Genomic DNA, 14,476 nt, shown 5'->3' with positions numbered 1-14,476 from the left:
GCAAAACGGGAAAAAATATTGGATTGCAAGAAACTTAGGAAAAAGTGCTTATAGACTGGGAATTGAATATCCAAAAGGAGAGAGATGGATTTGTTTCCCATTTGCCCTTAGGGGTGTAGTCCAAGATTCGGGAAAAAAACAATTAGTAAACAAAAAGGTAAAACCAGCACAGCAATCTAACTCATTATTAACCCAAATTTATGTGCTGAATTCTATGATAAGACTCCAAGCTGTTTTCAAGATATTAACAAACAGAAGTGCTCAGGCATCAGAATTAATACCAAGTCAACAAAGCCAAACAAAAACCATAGTGTATCAAAATAGATTGGCTTTAGATTATTGGCTAAAGAAGTGGGTGCTTGTGGAAAGTTTATAATATATCAGATTGTTGAATATAGATGAGAACAGAGATGTCATCCTGGAAATAGCAAAAGATATCAGAAAAAATAACCCAGGTACTGGTCCAAAATTGGGAACCAATGTGAAAATCTAGCTAGTGGGGCAATGCATTGGGGATAGAATGGTGGAAGAAATTAGGCTTCTTCCTTTTATGTGCTACAGATGGTTTGATATTTCTTCCTTGTTTAATCCCATTTTATTTGGCTAATTACCAGCATAGTCCAAAACATACAAGTAGACAAGAAATATTACTCAAGCCAAATAATTTATAAAGAATAAGAGGGGGGTTTGTTATAGAAATCTGCCTTGGTTTGAAAAGACAGGTGTCTGTTAAGGAATGCAGAAGCTTCCTCTGAAATGGAAAATGTAAACCCCCTCCCTCCAAATTGTTTTAATTTTGAAATTAAGGGGTTCTCAGGCAAAGATATGGGAGCTCTTCCCTAAGATAGGGAATTCTTCCCTAATAAAGATATGGGAGTTCCCAAAGATAGGGAGCTCTTCCCTAATAAATACTGTTATGGGAATAACAGTTCTTTATTAGGGAAGAAAATAAAATTTAAAAAACCATAACAATGCAGTAATACAAAACAACACTGACAGAGTCAGAATACGACCTGACACCCCGTTGGTCAGGGTGTTGGCAGCAGTCCCATTAAATGGTGGCTGCAGCCCTCCTGCAGTGATAGATGTGATTCTGCTGGAGCAGTGATCCTGTAGAAGGGCGGAGTTTTCCTCTGAAGGTCCAGTGGCAGTGTAGATGGGCCTGGGCTTCCTCTGGGAATCCAGTGGAGAAGAGAGCTGCTCCTCTGGGAATCCAGTGGGAAAAGGCTGTCTGTGGTGTTGCAAATCTCAGATGCTATCCAGGTGGGAATGCTTGGCTCCTCCCTCTGGGCAGAGCATCTCCCAGTGGGATGATGTAATTATATTAGTGACACTCAGTGGCCCATTAACAGAAGATATCTTCTGGAGGATTGGTTGTGGAAGAGATCAAGAAAACTCCCCAATGAACAGAAGATAACTGCTCCACAGATAGCAATAGAATACACACACCCATTTCCAACCTAAGACCATATGTATTATAATATTGGCTTTTCACAAATATTAAAATGGATTCTGTATGTGTGGTGTTAAAATAACTTGACTATAAAGATATAGTTTTATTTCTGTTGTTTACTGAAACTTAGAAATAGCTGATATAAGTATGCTTGTGTTAAAATGCCTGCTTGAATGGGATAAAACCCAATGAACACAAGATGAGGACACCTGTACAGATATGCCAACTATCAACACTTGCCATCAGTAGAAAGTATGCACCAAGGCCCAGAACTGAAGGTGATGATAAAAAAGGACTAAAACCACAGCCAAGGAATCCACATGCTCTAAAAAGGCAGACCTAAGGAGGAGCCATTCTAAACAGTTCTTGGAATATGTAAACTAGCTTGGGAAAAGTTTACTATGCATAATTGTTTATGAATAGGCTGATGCAGTAGAAATGGTATCTAAAGGGTGTTTCCAAAACACCAGGTGTGCGCTTGGCTAAGTGCCAAGATGCACCCAGCTGTAAATCTTTGCTTTCTTGTCTTTGTCTCCTCTTGTCCTTTATTAAACTTTGAATGTTTTACAGGAGAGTGAACCTTGTTTTTCACACAGGGACATCCTGGGAGCACGTGGGGGTGTCTGAACACAGGGCTCTGGGGCATGCTGGAGCACACCAGGGATGTGCGGAGGGGACAGGAGGGCAAAGGGTGCCTGGAAGTCCTTTGGGAGCACTTAGTGTGCCCAGGACTGAGCTGTGCCCATGCCCCCAGGGACAGCCAGAGCCTCCCTGCCCGGTCCCTGGCCCGTTGCTGGGGGCAGGTTCCATGTCAATGGTTACCTGGATCCATTTCTGGGGGTAGATGTTGTGTCACAGGGGAGCCCTTTGTGACACCCCACTGCTGGCCCTGTGGTCAGTGTCCAGCTGGACAGGGAGAGAACAGGATAGTTTGGGAATACAGAGCTGGCCAGGAGCCTCTACACACAAGCTCGAGTTTCCCTGCTTCTTCAGCAGCCCCGTGGTGCTGAGGATTTTCCCAAACGATTCTTATTTCCCCTTTCTCCACTACCAGACTTTTCTTTTCTACCAAAGCATGGAGAGGAGAGCCCCGAGGCAGCCCAGGGTGGCCTGGGAGGAGGACGGGGCTCCCCAGGAAAGCAGCTCCCCAGTGGAGCCCTACGAGGTGACAATGGTGCAGCCCCTGCAGACGGGTGAGTGAGAGGCCCTGCTGGGCTGGGCAGGGCTGGGAGCCCAGCCTGTTTCCCTGGCTCACAGCAGCCCAGGGCTGGCTGTGATGCCTCAGGCTGAGGCTGCTCAGGGCTGAATGCCAGCCCCAGCACAATCTCTGCCAAGGAGGGAGTGAGCAGAGGGGCCCCAACTCCTGCTCTAGGGTGAGGGCAGTGAGCCGCGGCGGGGCCGGCAGCAGGCAGGGATGCCATGAGGCCCTGCACCTTTGCTGTCCCTCTGCCAGTGCATTCCTCAGCCCAAGGCTCTGGGGCTTTCCCCTCCGTGCTGTGCTCCAGCATGGCAGCTCCTCTGCTGGGCACCCTCCAGCCAGGATCCGCCTGGGAAGGCCGTGCCAGCAGAACAGGCACAGGCCTGGGTGGAGGGCAGATCTTCCCCTGCTCTCTGCCATTGCCAGATTCTCTGCAGCCCTTCCTTCTCTCTGTCAGGTGCCGCTGGGTTAGCTGTGTGTGAGGAGGAGCAGGAAGCCATGGCATTCATCCAGGCCTTTGTCAGGCTCTCTTGCCCGGTAAATGCAGTCCATGGGCTGGTGGCTGTGCCCTGTACTCCCCCGGGGCTCTGGTCCTGCTGGCCATGTGTCCCCTCTCAGACACCCCATGGTCTCTCTGTCCTTTGCTGCCAGATGCAGGATGACAAGCTGCAGTTCCTGGAGAGCATCCGCAGCCTGTGCAGGAGCGCCACGAACCGTGGCTCGTTAGCAGGCCTGGAGTGCTTCTGCCGCAGACATGAGCTGGCAGAGAAGATCGAGGTGAGGGCACAGCTGGGGAGCCCCAGCACCCTGTGAGGGCAGTGCTTGTGCAGGGTGAGGAGCTGGTGGCACTGGGTGCTGGCAGCTGCCAGGTCCCAGCCCAGCTGTGCTCCACAGGCGCTGCTGAGCGAGGAGCCCCAGAAGCAGATGCGCACAGAGCTGCAGCTGCTTGCCATGCTGGCCATCACCCAACTGAGGTACCTGCTTGTGCCTCTGAGGGATGCTCTGTGTCCACCTGCACAAGACCCTGAGATGCTGCTGCCATCACCAGTATCCAACTCGAACCTCTCTCTCTGCAGCTCTGTGCTGCCCGAGCTGCTGGACAACACACAGCTGATCAGCTCCTGCTTTTGGAGTGTTCTTCTTCTTCCTCCAGAAGAGGAGATGACGGGCCTGGAGGCTTCCCTCTACACTCAGGTAAGTGCTGGGTGAGCTGCAGGAACCCCAGGCCCTCTGGGTTGCTCTTGGCCACCGCATGCTCCCTCATGATCAGAGATCCAAGGCATGGCAGGCTCTTGCTTTGCTTTCCCACCCTCATCCTTCCATCCCCTTCCCAGGGCTCGGCCATGTCCAGCATCACAGGCTAGTGCCTGCAGGACACTGCCTGTCCCTGGATCTCCCAGGCAGTGAGGGCATCCTGCCCTGGGAATTCTGATCAGTCTCCAGGGTGGGAGGGACAGCAGAATCCCTGCCATCACTCTCTGTCTTCCCTGCAGACCGTGGAGGCCATGGACATCCTGCTGAAGGCTGTGGTGCTCAAATCTTGCGAGGTGCCACAGGACATCTTGGAGGTCTGGCCTGTGCAAAGAGTGGGGGTCTGGGCACTGTTCCTTACCCTGGGGGGGTTGCCCACTCCTGGCTGGGTGGTCCTCAGCCCAGCTGTGAGCAGGCAGAGCACACTGCAGGGAGGGTGCTGCCCTGCCCTGGGGCTCAGCTGGAGTACAGGGCCTGCAGAGAGTGGCACCTGCCTGGCCACGAGGTTGGCCCGAGGCTGAGCTCGAGGTGAAAGGAAGCCTTGAAGGATGGTAGGAGTCCAGCCCAGGAGGAGAGAGCCACGCTGATCCCACAGGAGCTGGTGTCTGCTCCCAGGGCTCACCTAAGCCTCTCTGTGCCCAGGTGCTGCTCACCTTCACCAGCTCTGAGAGAGCCGTTGTGCGGGAGAGGGCCTTGCAGAGGATTTGCAGCCTGAGCCATTGGCTGGCCAGCTGTTCCACTCTGGAGGTGAGGAGCAGGCACCTTCAGCCATCTCCCTGTCCCCATGGCCAGTAGAGCTGCAGCTCCGAGGTGCCTTCAAGGCCAGCCTGGGCTCAGGCTCTGAGCTGAAAGGTCTTGGTCCCTCCATTTTCCCTGGGCTTCCCAGCCAGGGGCCGGCTCTGCCCCAGCCTTCTGTCGGATGGGACTGCCCAAGGAGCATGGAGGGAGCTCTCCCTGCTGGGGCTACTGTCCAGTGATTCTCTGAGATGGGGAATGCAGGGCCCTACCAAGCTCTGAGCCACCTCCAGCCTGGGATACACTGTGTGGGTCAGGCTTTTGGCCTCAGCTGCTCTTCTTCAGCCATTCTTCTTCTTCAGCCATTCTGCTCTTCTGCCTGCCTCCCCCAGGCTGGTCAAAATGAGGAAAGAGATGATGCCTGTGCACAGATGCAGATCCCAGTCCTTGGCAAGGTGTTTGGACATCTCATCCTCATGGCATTTGAGGAAGAAAAGACCAACCATGTGGCTCTGGATGCTCTCTACGCCCTCCTCAATTTCATCTGTCATCAGCAACGTAAGAGAAGCTGTGCTGGGCTGCATCCCCCTGCACAGTGACACCCCCTGATCTATCTGCTGGTCTTCCCTGGCATTTTGATGGACCCTTGTGCCTGGTGCAGGTGCCACCATGTCCCCAGCACTGCTATCATCTCTATTCCTTCCCCACATTCTCTGTCCCAAGTTCTTGATGGTCCTGTGCAGCTGAGCTGCTCGTCCACACAGGACTCAGCCCCATTCCGCCCATTCCCCAGGTGCCCTGGAGAGCTTGTGTCCTTCCCTGCCACACGCCAGCCCCACGGGCCCTTCCCCCTGACCAGTACTGCAACCACAGTGCAGCTGGGGGCTGCATGCAGAGCTCCAGGGGCTCGCAGCCTCCTGGGCCAGCAGCACTGGCCGGAGACACTGGAGGAAGGCTGCCCCTTACACCCGTGCACCACCTCCTGCTGCAGCCAACTCCTCCCCAGCAATTCCCAGTTCCCAAACTCTGTCAGGATATGCTGGTTTTCAGCTTTTTTTTTCTTCTGTTGAGATCAAGACTGAAGGTACTTGAGACGATAGTTCATGTTTAGACTCATTTAAGACTTGTGTTTAACTTGTCAATGTTCCAGTCTCACAGGCAGTGACTTCTGTAGTCTTTCATTAACAAGACAAACAATGGCGATCTCTTGTTACAAGGTCTTTTAAGGCTAAAATATCTAATTAAGAAATGACACCTAAATTATTTTCTCTTTCAAGCTAATAACTAATCACTTGAATTCCGCAATGCGGACTTTTCTGTCCACTTACAAAATACTACTCAAACTTATGAAGGAGAAGGAAGAAGGTCAAGAAGAACAACCTGCCTCTGCCCTAAAACTTCTATCTTGCCCTATATATATTTCTGTATTCTAAAGCCTTAAACTCTGAAGTTTTCTAGTCTGTGATATTACACATTTCTAATTAACTATACACCTGTAATCCTAGTGCTATCAATTAATTTTGGAAGTCTTTTTCACGCCTCAGGTTAGATGTAGTGCTCTCCTGGGTGTCAGACTCTGTTAGCACAGAAAGTCTAAAATTCTTAGCATCCAGAAGTCCAGCAAGGATGTGGTTGGCTTGCTGGCACAGCAGCTGTGTCTCACTGATGTGTCCAAGTTTCCCCACTCCTCAGGTGTGACACTGCCAGAGGACAATGCACAGCTCCAAGCCCACTGGGAAGATGGGATCAGCTCCTCACTTCATTCTCCCAATGCCAAGGACTTCATCGAGGTACCGAGAGCTCCCCTTGCTGGGACTCTTGTCCACAGCATTTGTGTAAGCAATGGGGCCCAGAATCAGCAGGGTTCCTTTCCCTCCTGCCACAGGCTGTTGGAAAATACCTGGGACCTTCTGAGAGGACACACATCATCCTCTCAACCATTACGATGTTCCGCTACTCATCTCCCTGCAATCATCAGGTGGCTCTCAGCATGCTGGAGGTGATTGGGAGAGACCCTGACTGGTGGCTGACGGATGTAAGTGGCCTGTGTCTGGATTTCCCTGCCATATTGGCTTCCTGCCTCCCTCCATCCCTCCCAAATCCAGATGTTTTGGGCACCTGGAGCTGCCCTGAGGCAGCAGAGAGGGATGGGAAGGGCAGCTCGGCTCCAGCGGCAGCACCATCCTCACCTGTGTCCCTCCAGGTGCCAAAAATCGTGAGCCACATCTACCACACTGGGTTGGTCATGGACATCCAAGTCCAGCACACCCTCCACTGCCTGCTTCTCTTGGTGGCTGAGAGGAGTCCTGGGCAGGTGGTCACAACACTGCTGCAGATCGCCCCACGAGGAGATAGGTACTGGTGCCAAAAGCCCCTGTGGGGAGAGGGACCCTGAGACCCTCTGGCTGGCAAACCCAAGAACACTGCAGGACCCCACCAAGGAGCCAGGCCCCCCATCCCTCCACGCTTTCCAGCCCTGATGGGGGTCATTCAGGCCTGCAACAGCCAAAGCCGGCTGGGCCTGCCAGAGCTAGCCCAGAGGCAGCACGCTGCTCCTCAGGCATCTCCTGCCTGCCTGGGCAGGATCCCCAGGCAGCCCACATCCTGCAGCGCTGGCCCAGGCCCTGCTGACACTGCTCTGCCTTGCAGGAATGCCCTCAGTTTGTGGGAGGTGATGTTCTCGGTGCCCCAGACGGTAGAGAAGGTCTTGAAGGAGCTTCGTGTCCAACTCCAGGACCTGAAGAATGGCATTTTCCGCACCTTTCCTGAAAACGACTGCCTCTCTTACTTGGCTGTGAGTGAGCAGCAAAAGCTCTGGTGCCCTTGTCCTCGGCTGTGGGGGGAAGCAGAAGCTGTGCCAGAGGAGCCCTGCTGGCTTTGCCAGGGGCAAAGTTGCTCACTGCAGGGTTTCTTTCAGCTGCTGGCCTCCGAAGATGTGCAAGAGGAGGAATTTGCTCCATTGTACAAAACCTGCAGGTTTCTGCTGTATTCAGCCAACAGCACAGACAGAGAGATAACCTCCCTGCTGCTCAGGGCCCTCATCACACTGTCCAACAGAGAGGACAGGGTGAGCAGGGTGCTGTCCGGGGCACACACGGGGAAGCCAGCCTTTCAACCCTGGGCTGGGAGTCAGGACAAGGGCTCACGGCTCCAAACAGCCTCCCTGACTGGCAGGGCCTGCTCACCAAATGGAAACTGTCTTTCCTGCAGGCGAGAAAAATGAAGGTGCTGCTGCCAGACCTGATGAACCTGTTGCGGCAGAACTGCATGTCTCTGGTGATGATGGCCCTGATGGTCCTCCAGAACATGATGAAGTGCTTGAAGAGGACCGAGGCCAGTTTAATTGCTGCGCATGTGGCGAGGGTACTCTGGTACCACTTTGATGAGGTGAAGCCAATGTGAGCCCGAGCCCTGAGAGGGGCACTGGGCTGTGACAGCAGCACTCGGGGCAGGCTCCGCTCCCCTGGGCTCTCCCGGCATGGATTCTGCTTCTCCCCACTCTGCAATCTGGCCCCCGAGCATCGCCCCTCACCTCAGCTGCTGCCACACCCTGCTGGGAAGGATGAAAGTTTGACAAGAAAGTCTCACAGATATGGATGCTTGGCAGAAAGATTTCTGAATGTAGAACTTGAGAATGAAATAGGGATGGAAGCAAGTTTTGATACAGAAGAAAAGAATTGCCCAGCCACTCTTACTGGATAATTAAGAAAGCAAAGGGTATGTTAGTTAGAAGGGGGTTTTTATCACTTAGAGCAAAGGATAAACCCACCTCAAACAAGAATATATTTTTACCAAGCAGAAAGATAGCACAGGCAAACAAGATTGCCAACGTTGCAAGTAGAAAAAAGGTCTCAGAATTTTCCACTGCAAGAAAACTGGAAAACAACTTCTATCTTAAACTGTAACATATTAACTTTCAGCGATTGGAGAATAGTAACACGAATATGGTAATTATAGTAGTTATGCTAAGCTATGGGTAAAAGTTAAGCTATAGATTGGTTCTTCTGTATTAAGATGCTCAGCAAAGAAAAGTATATAATGCATTGGAACCAAAATTAAAGGGTCTTCAGGCTTGCCTACAGCTGGAGCTGACAGCTGTAGGCACAGGCTCTGTCGCCCAGGACCCTGCACTGCTGTAACATCTTGGATACAATAAACTGCATTTTGAAGAGCCTCCTGAAGTCCCACATCTCTCCTTCAGGCTCTTGCTACACCCCTCATTATGGGTGGCAGCTGCTGTTTCCCAAGCTCACCTCTCCTTGTTCCTTCCAGGAGGAAAGCTGGGTGCGGGAGAGCTGCATCAGCTCCTTCAGAGACCTGGTGAGGACAGTGGTGGGGAAGGAGAAGAAGTGGATGAAGAACTTTGTGCACACTGTCTTGGCCCCGCTCATCCTTCACATGAACGACGAGGCCCCCAAAGTGGGCCAGGTACTGATGTCAAGGCTGAGCAGTGACACAGAGAGGGGTGGCTGACACTCCCTGGGGCTCCGGGGCACTGGGCAGCACCCCCCAGCACAGACCCTGGGAAGGGTCCCTGCAGAATCAGTGCATCAGGGCTGGACAAGCTGGCACGGCCATTCCCAACCCCTGCCCTGCCTACTGCAGCAGGGCTCAGCCCCAGCCCAGCACCACCAAGGTGTGGGATGTGTGCTGTGTGGTCCCCAAAGGTGTTGGAGAGCAGGGATTTGAGCCTCTATCCCTCTACCTAGGGGCCATTCCCAGATGCTTTGGCAGGGGCGTGTCCCAGCTCCCTCAAGGCAGAGGCACCTTTCCCAGGCCCTGGAGCCATGTCCCAGCTTCTGCTGTTCCACAGGCCTCCAGGAATGCTCTCCTTGCCATCGCAGAGCTCCTCAAGTGGAAGGAGATGAAGCATGTGGTGAAGACACAGCAGACCTGGAAGATGGCTGAGTGCTTGGTGAGGATGCACCCCAGGGACTGTGCCAGGCCATGGGCTCTGCAGCTGGGCCTAAGCAAGAGACCCCACAGCCTGGAGCTGCATCCTTGTTCCTGGCTCAAGAACAGGGCTGTTCTCCCGGCTCATCTCCAGGCCCATCTCCCCTTCCTGCACCCAGTGGGAGGGAACAGGGCTCTTGGTGATGGAGGTGCTGGCAGGAGGGGCTGCTCCAGCCACCTGGAGGGTATGTGCCAATGCTTACACCTTTATGGTCTCTCCAGATGAAAAAGGACAGCAGCAGGGCTGAGCAGTACCTTCTTCAGAGCCTGAAGTACCTGAAGGACCCTCAGGAATGCGTGCGAGACTTGACTGTCAGGTTCATTGGTAAGCCCCAGCCCAGGCTCCCACTTTGGGCAGCTCCTGTCTCCCCCAGCCCTTGCCCAGTGCCACATCCAGGCTACTGGTGGGCCCTGGCTGCTGGGAGCATGCTGGGGAACAGCAGGGGCTGACAGAGCTCTGTGCCCAGGGACCATCATGCGGCATGTCAAGGACCAAAGCACGGAGGTGCCTGCTCTGATTGTCAGAGGTGAGTGGGGAGCGAGGGCTGGGAGACTGGGGGGTCTCTGCAAACACAGGAACTCAGCTCGGCTCTGTTTTGGTCACAGAGCTTCAGGCCTTGGAGAAAGATGGCTGTGAATTCATCTGTTGCCTGGCAGCTCAGACCAGCTTGATCCTGAGCAGGCTGAGGGAGCAGCAATCACCAGCAGGGTCCCGATGCTCTCTGTGGTGCTGGCACCGCTGAGCTGGGGGCCTCTTGTGTCCAGAGTGGCACATTCAGGCCAGACTGAGCAGGAACACCCTCCCGCTGATTCACAAGGTGCAGAAAGGACTCCTGACTTCCTGAGGTTCTTCTCAGAGAAGGCTCTGGGTGTGGTTGGATCCAGGCTTGGTCAGCACCTCGTCAACACAGGCATCATTGAACCTGGATATCACTTTGTTCTAAGGATTATGGTTGGCAAACCAACTATATCTGTACATAGTTTATTTGTAAATAAAGTTAGTTTTGTGTTTAAATAATAGCTTGTCAATTTCCTTTTAAGACAAGGTGACCCATCTGGTTCATCAAGGAAAGCCAGTAAAAATTCCCAAAAGACTGGGATTCCAGCAAAGATTTGCAGACTGTCTCTGCCAGGATCCTTCAGGACAAACTGCCCAGCCCCAGCTGGATAAACCTGCCATGTGATGGGTGACAATGGGCACCAGGCTTGAGCACAAAGGGTGACAGTGACTGAGGTGGCATCAGGCTGGCACCTGTCACTAGTGGGGTTCTGCAGGGCTCCATCCTCGGCCCTGTGCTCCCCAACATCTCCAGAAATGGCTTGGACACAGGACTGGGAGGGATCCTGAGCAGCGCACAGCCAGTACAAAATGGGAAGAGCTATTGGCTCCCTGGAAGGCCTGAAGGCCCTTGGAGAGACCTGGACACAGGGGACAAAGGGACAACCACCAACCATGTGGAGACCAACAAACACAGGGGATGGATTCTGCCCCCGGGATGGGGCAATCCAGGATGTACGGTGTCATGGTTTGACCCTGGCACAATGCCAGTGCCCCCATGAAAGGTGTGTTTCCAAAATGATTACTGTGAGATGTGACCAGGAAACAGAACAAACCAGACTCCAACTTGGGAATGGAGGGAAAAGACAACACTTTATTCATCTATAACATAGAAACAAAAGGGAAAAAAAACCAAAACACACACAATCCACAATGGAACCCCTCCAAAACACACCTCCTCCCCCCACCCCTCTAACACTCAATCCCCTCTAACACTCAATTCTCAGTCCAATACTATCCTTCACACAACCTCCCCCCAGTTCATCAGGAGAGAGGAGTCTCCCTCTTGCACCATGGGCCTCCCCAGGAAACACAGTTGGAACCTCCTGTGCTTCCATGTCACACGTGGCAGCCGCCCAAAGAGAATCTGCCGTGGTGACCATCTTCCTTCCATGTCCAGTGCTCTCAGTACTGGCCATGGATCCAAACTGCTTCTTAGGTCCTTTTAAGAATGCCTTGCCCAGTTCCAAGAAGTGGCTGCCTGTCACAATTTGGGACACCTGTCCCCCCCATATTCACTCTCCTGGGGCCTGGGGGTCTCAGGAACAGAGATCCTTCTCCGCTGAAGGCAGAGGGCTCCACCACATGCTCCCCATCAGTCTCTGTTCCCTCTACTTCTTATAACAGCTTTGTCACTTCTGGCTTCTGGCCAACCACCTCTCCCAAAGTGCAGTGTCTACATTACAGGAAGAAATTGGTTCCGTCCTGTGGCCATGTAAGAGGGAAGTCCAGCCAAAAGACCACTGCAATCATCTCCTCCATCTAGGGTGCTTTTCATCTGCTGACATTTCTTCACTCACTCAAACCTTCTTTTCACCTGCACATCCTCCGTCCCCTCTCAATTCTCAGCTGGGGAGGATCAATGTCTTTTACAGCTTCCATTGTCACAGCACCAAAGAGGTTAAAACCTCTACCACAGTCTGCTGGGGGCACCTTGCCCCCCCTTCTTCTCCTGGCCATGGTGCCAGGCACAAGATATCAAATTTCAAGCCAGCACAGTCTCTATCACTCTCTCCCAGAGTGGGGGCTGCCCAAACATCCCAGGTCTCCTCCACCCCTGCACCTTGCAGGGCTCTGGCCTCCCTTCCCACAAGCCGCATGGCCTCCCCTGCCCCACCCAGACACAGCTGGGCAGGGGAGAGGTCAGATCCACTCACCAACTGGACTCAAAAGAGAAAGCCCCTCTGGGAATCTTCTGCTTTTAACCCCTGTGTGTTCTCAGAGGCGCATCCAGATCCCCAGTGGCCACAACAGGAGCCAGTTTCAAATCTGGCCACTGATTGGTTTGACCACAACTTTTTCAGAAACTCACTTCCTAGTCAAACTACGACAGTGCTACCTCTAACTCTTCATCTTGGTCTCGTGGAGGGAGTGACAACGGGCTTTCTACCTCTCTGTCCCTCTCTCCCGCCGCTTCTTCTTGCACCCACTCCTCCAGGAGCTCGTTCAGCAGAGTTTCCAGGGATGGTGAGTCCTCAGAGTCAGAGCCCAAGTCTGCCAGTAGCTCAGGAGACAACAGCTCTGAGTAGTTGTGTGCCTCTCCTGTGGTGTCTTTGGTCAAACTGCAACCGCTGTGTGACACCAAGGGGTCTGCAGGTGGTTCCACGGTGGCACTTGATGGATCCCTGAGGACGCAGCTGGACGTCATGGGGCTTTCTTCATTGCTTATGGAGGAGGAGATGTCTACAAAGAGCTCTGCATACATTTTCTCTTCCTCCAGCTTCTCCAGCTCCTCTCTCTTTTTATGCGTAATTTGCAGCAAATCATCAGGCCCCATGCACAGCTGCTTGTGAAGTGCAGTGTGCTTGCCTGGCTGACAAGTTGCCCTTTCCTCACAGGAGCCTCCAGAGAAAGGAGAAGCTGAGAAGCCTGAGCTTTCCCTAGGCTCTCATGTGGGGCAGAGCTTGCCAGGGCCCTCATCCCAGAGGTCTCCAGCCAGGGCAGTAGCTTCTGCCTCTACCTCGTTCTCTTTCAAGAACAGGGCAAGCCACAGACTCTGCAGGTCTCGGTCCCACTCTCCTGCAGCCTGTGCTTCTGGGAGCTCTTCTTCCTCCAGCTCCTTTACAGGAATGTCCCAGAGTTGTGAGTTTCCAGAGACAGAGTTCTGCTCTGCCAGCTGGGCATGGGACGGGAGCTCAGAGCACTTTGCTGCCTTTTCTGTGGAGCCCTTGGTTGAGCTGGAAGCACTGGGCAGCTCCTGGGGCTCTGCATCCATATCTTGGTGGGCACCTGACTGTTTGTGAGTGCAGGTGGACATGATGGACTTGTTTGCTGACAGGTGTGGCCTGAGGCCTCCAAAAAGCTCTTTGTAGATGTTGCTACCATGCCCCTCCTGCACCTCAATGATCCCCTCTTTCACAGAGCGCCCCAGGTGCTTCCAAGCCGGCTGGGCCCCAGTGTGGAGCAGCACACCACGTGCAGGTGTCACGGGTGGCAGGCAATGGCCCTGCCTTGCTGCCGACCCCTGCCAGAGCCCTTCTGTTGTCCTCTCCAAGGAGGGTGTTCCCTGGGCTCTGCCCACAGCCAGAGTGCTCCATGGAGAAGGTGGCACACGCTCTGGCTGCCCCTGGCCATGGGGCCCACAGCACATGCTGTGCCTCTGGCAGAGGATCCAGAGGCTGCTGCTGCAGGTACTGCTGGCAGAGGGGGCAGCTTGACCCTGTCAGTGGATACTCTGGATATTTGAACACTGGGCTGGCCTGGAGGTGCCAGTGTCACCTGAGGGCCATGGAGAGGTGGCAAGTCCAACACGGAAAATCTCTGTGGCCCTGTGACACTGCTGCGGGGCACTGAGCGCCCGCCCTCCTGGCTGCCCCTGCGTGTGCAGGACCTGGTGGGGCTCCGTGACCACATGGGGAACAGAGTGGGCCTGTCCCCAGGGATGGGTGTGATGGTCGTCCAGGTGACCTGAGGTGCCGCCTGTGGCTGCCTGTGGGTCACCTGTGGGAAGCAGGAGGAGGCACGGGATGGAGGCGGCTGTGTGGGCACGGTGTCCCCCATGTGCTTGCAGGCCCGGCCCAGGCCCCAAGGCAGGTTCTGGCCACAGCAGCCAGGCTGGGCCGGGTTCCCAGCTGGGCTCGCTGCCTCTGGGGCATTGCTGTGCCTGGGACATCCCAGCCCTGTCCCCTCCACAGAGCATGGCCTGGTGCCAGGCCTGGCTGTCCGTGTCCCAGGGCTTCCCCCAGGTCCCACTGCAGGCTGTCCCTCCATCCCTGTCCCTCACCTGTCGCCACTGGTACAGCAGTGGCTGCGCCTCACGGGGCTGGCCGTGGGCATTTGTCTCCTGCTTCTTCAGCATTGTGGGAGCGCTCTGGTGAACACTGGCCAC

The 14,476-nt window shown here is 54.0% G+C and overlaps 1 protein-coding gene across 2 annotated transcripts; it reads left to right on the top strand.

Annotated features, from left to right (window-relative positions):
• Positions 1-3,720: 3,720 nt before the first annotated feature.
• Positions 3,721-10,608, top strand: LOC135287496 (uncharacterized). 2 transcript variants are annotated; one of them, XM_064400803.1, is made up of 15 exons: positions 3,725-3,845; positions 4,145-4,219; positions 4,545-4,649; positions 5,030-5,195; positions 6,330-6,427; positions 6,523-6,672; positions 6,841-6,992; positions 7,287-7,431; positions 7,555-7,704; positions 7,848-8,024; positions 8,910-9,065; positions 9,451-9,552; positions 9,813-9,915; positions 10,058-10,117; positions 10,197-10,608. In XM_064400803.1, the coding sequence occupies exons 1-15, from the start codon at positions 3,813-3,815 to the stop codon at positions 10,331-10,333; spliced, it is 1,809 nt and encodes a 602-aa protein (XP_064256873.1). In that variant the 5' UTR covers positions 3,725-3,812; the 3' UTR covers positions 10,334-10,608. The 2 variants fall into 2 exon arrangements, with proteins under 2 accessions (XP_064256874.1, XP_064256873.1); XM_064400804.1 differs by lacking the exon at positions 7,555-7,704 and having other exon boundaries at positions 3,721-3,845.
• The last annotated feature ends 3,868 nt before the right edge of the window (positions 10,609-14,476 follow it).

The sequence above is a fragment of the Passer domesticus genome, chromosome 29 (assembly GCF_036417665.1).
Source record: "Passer domesticus isolate bPasDom1 chromosome 29, bPasDom1.hap1, whole genome shotgun sequence".
NCBI lineage: Eukaryota > Metazoa > Chordata > Aves > Passeriformes > Passeridae > Passer > Passer domesticus.
The sequence above is the reverse complement of the archived record's forward strand: the minus strand, read 5'-3'. Positions and strand labels throughout refer to the sequence as shown.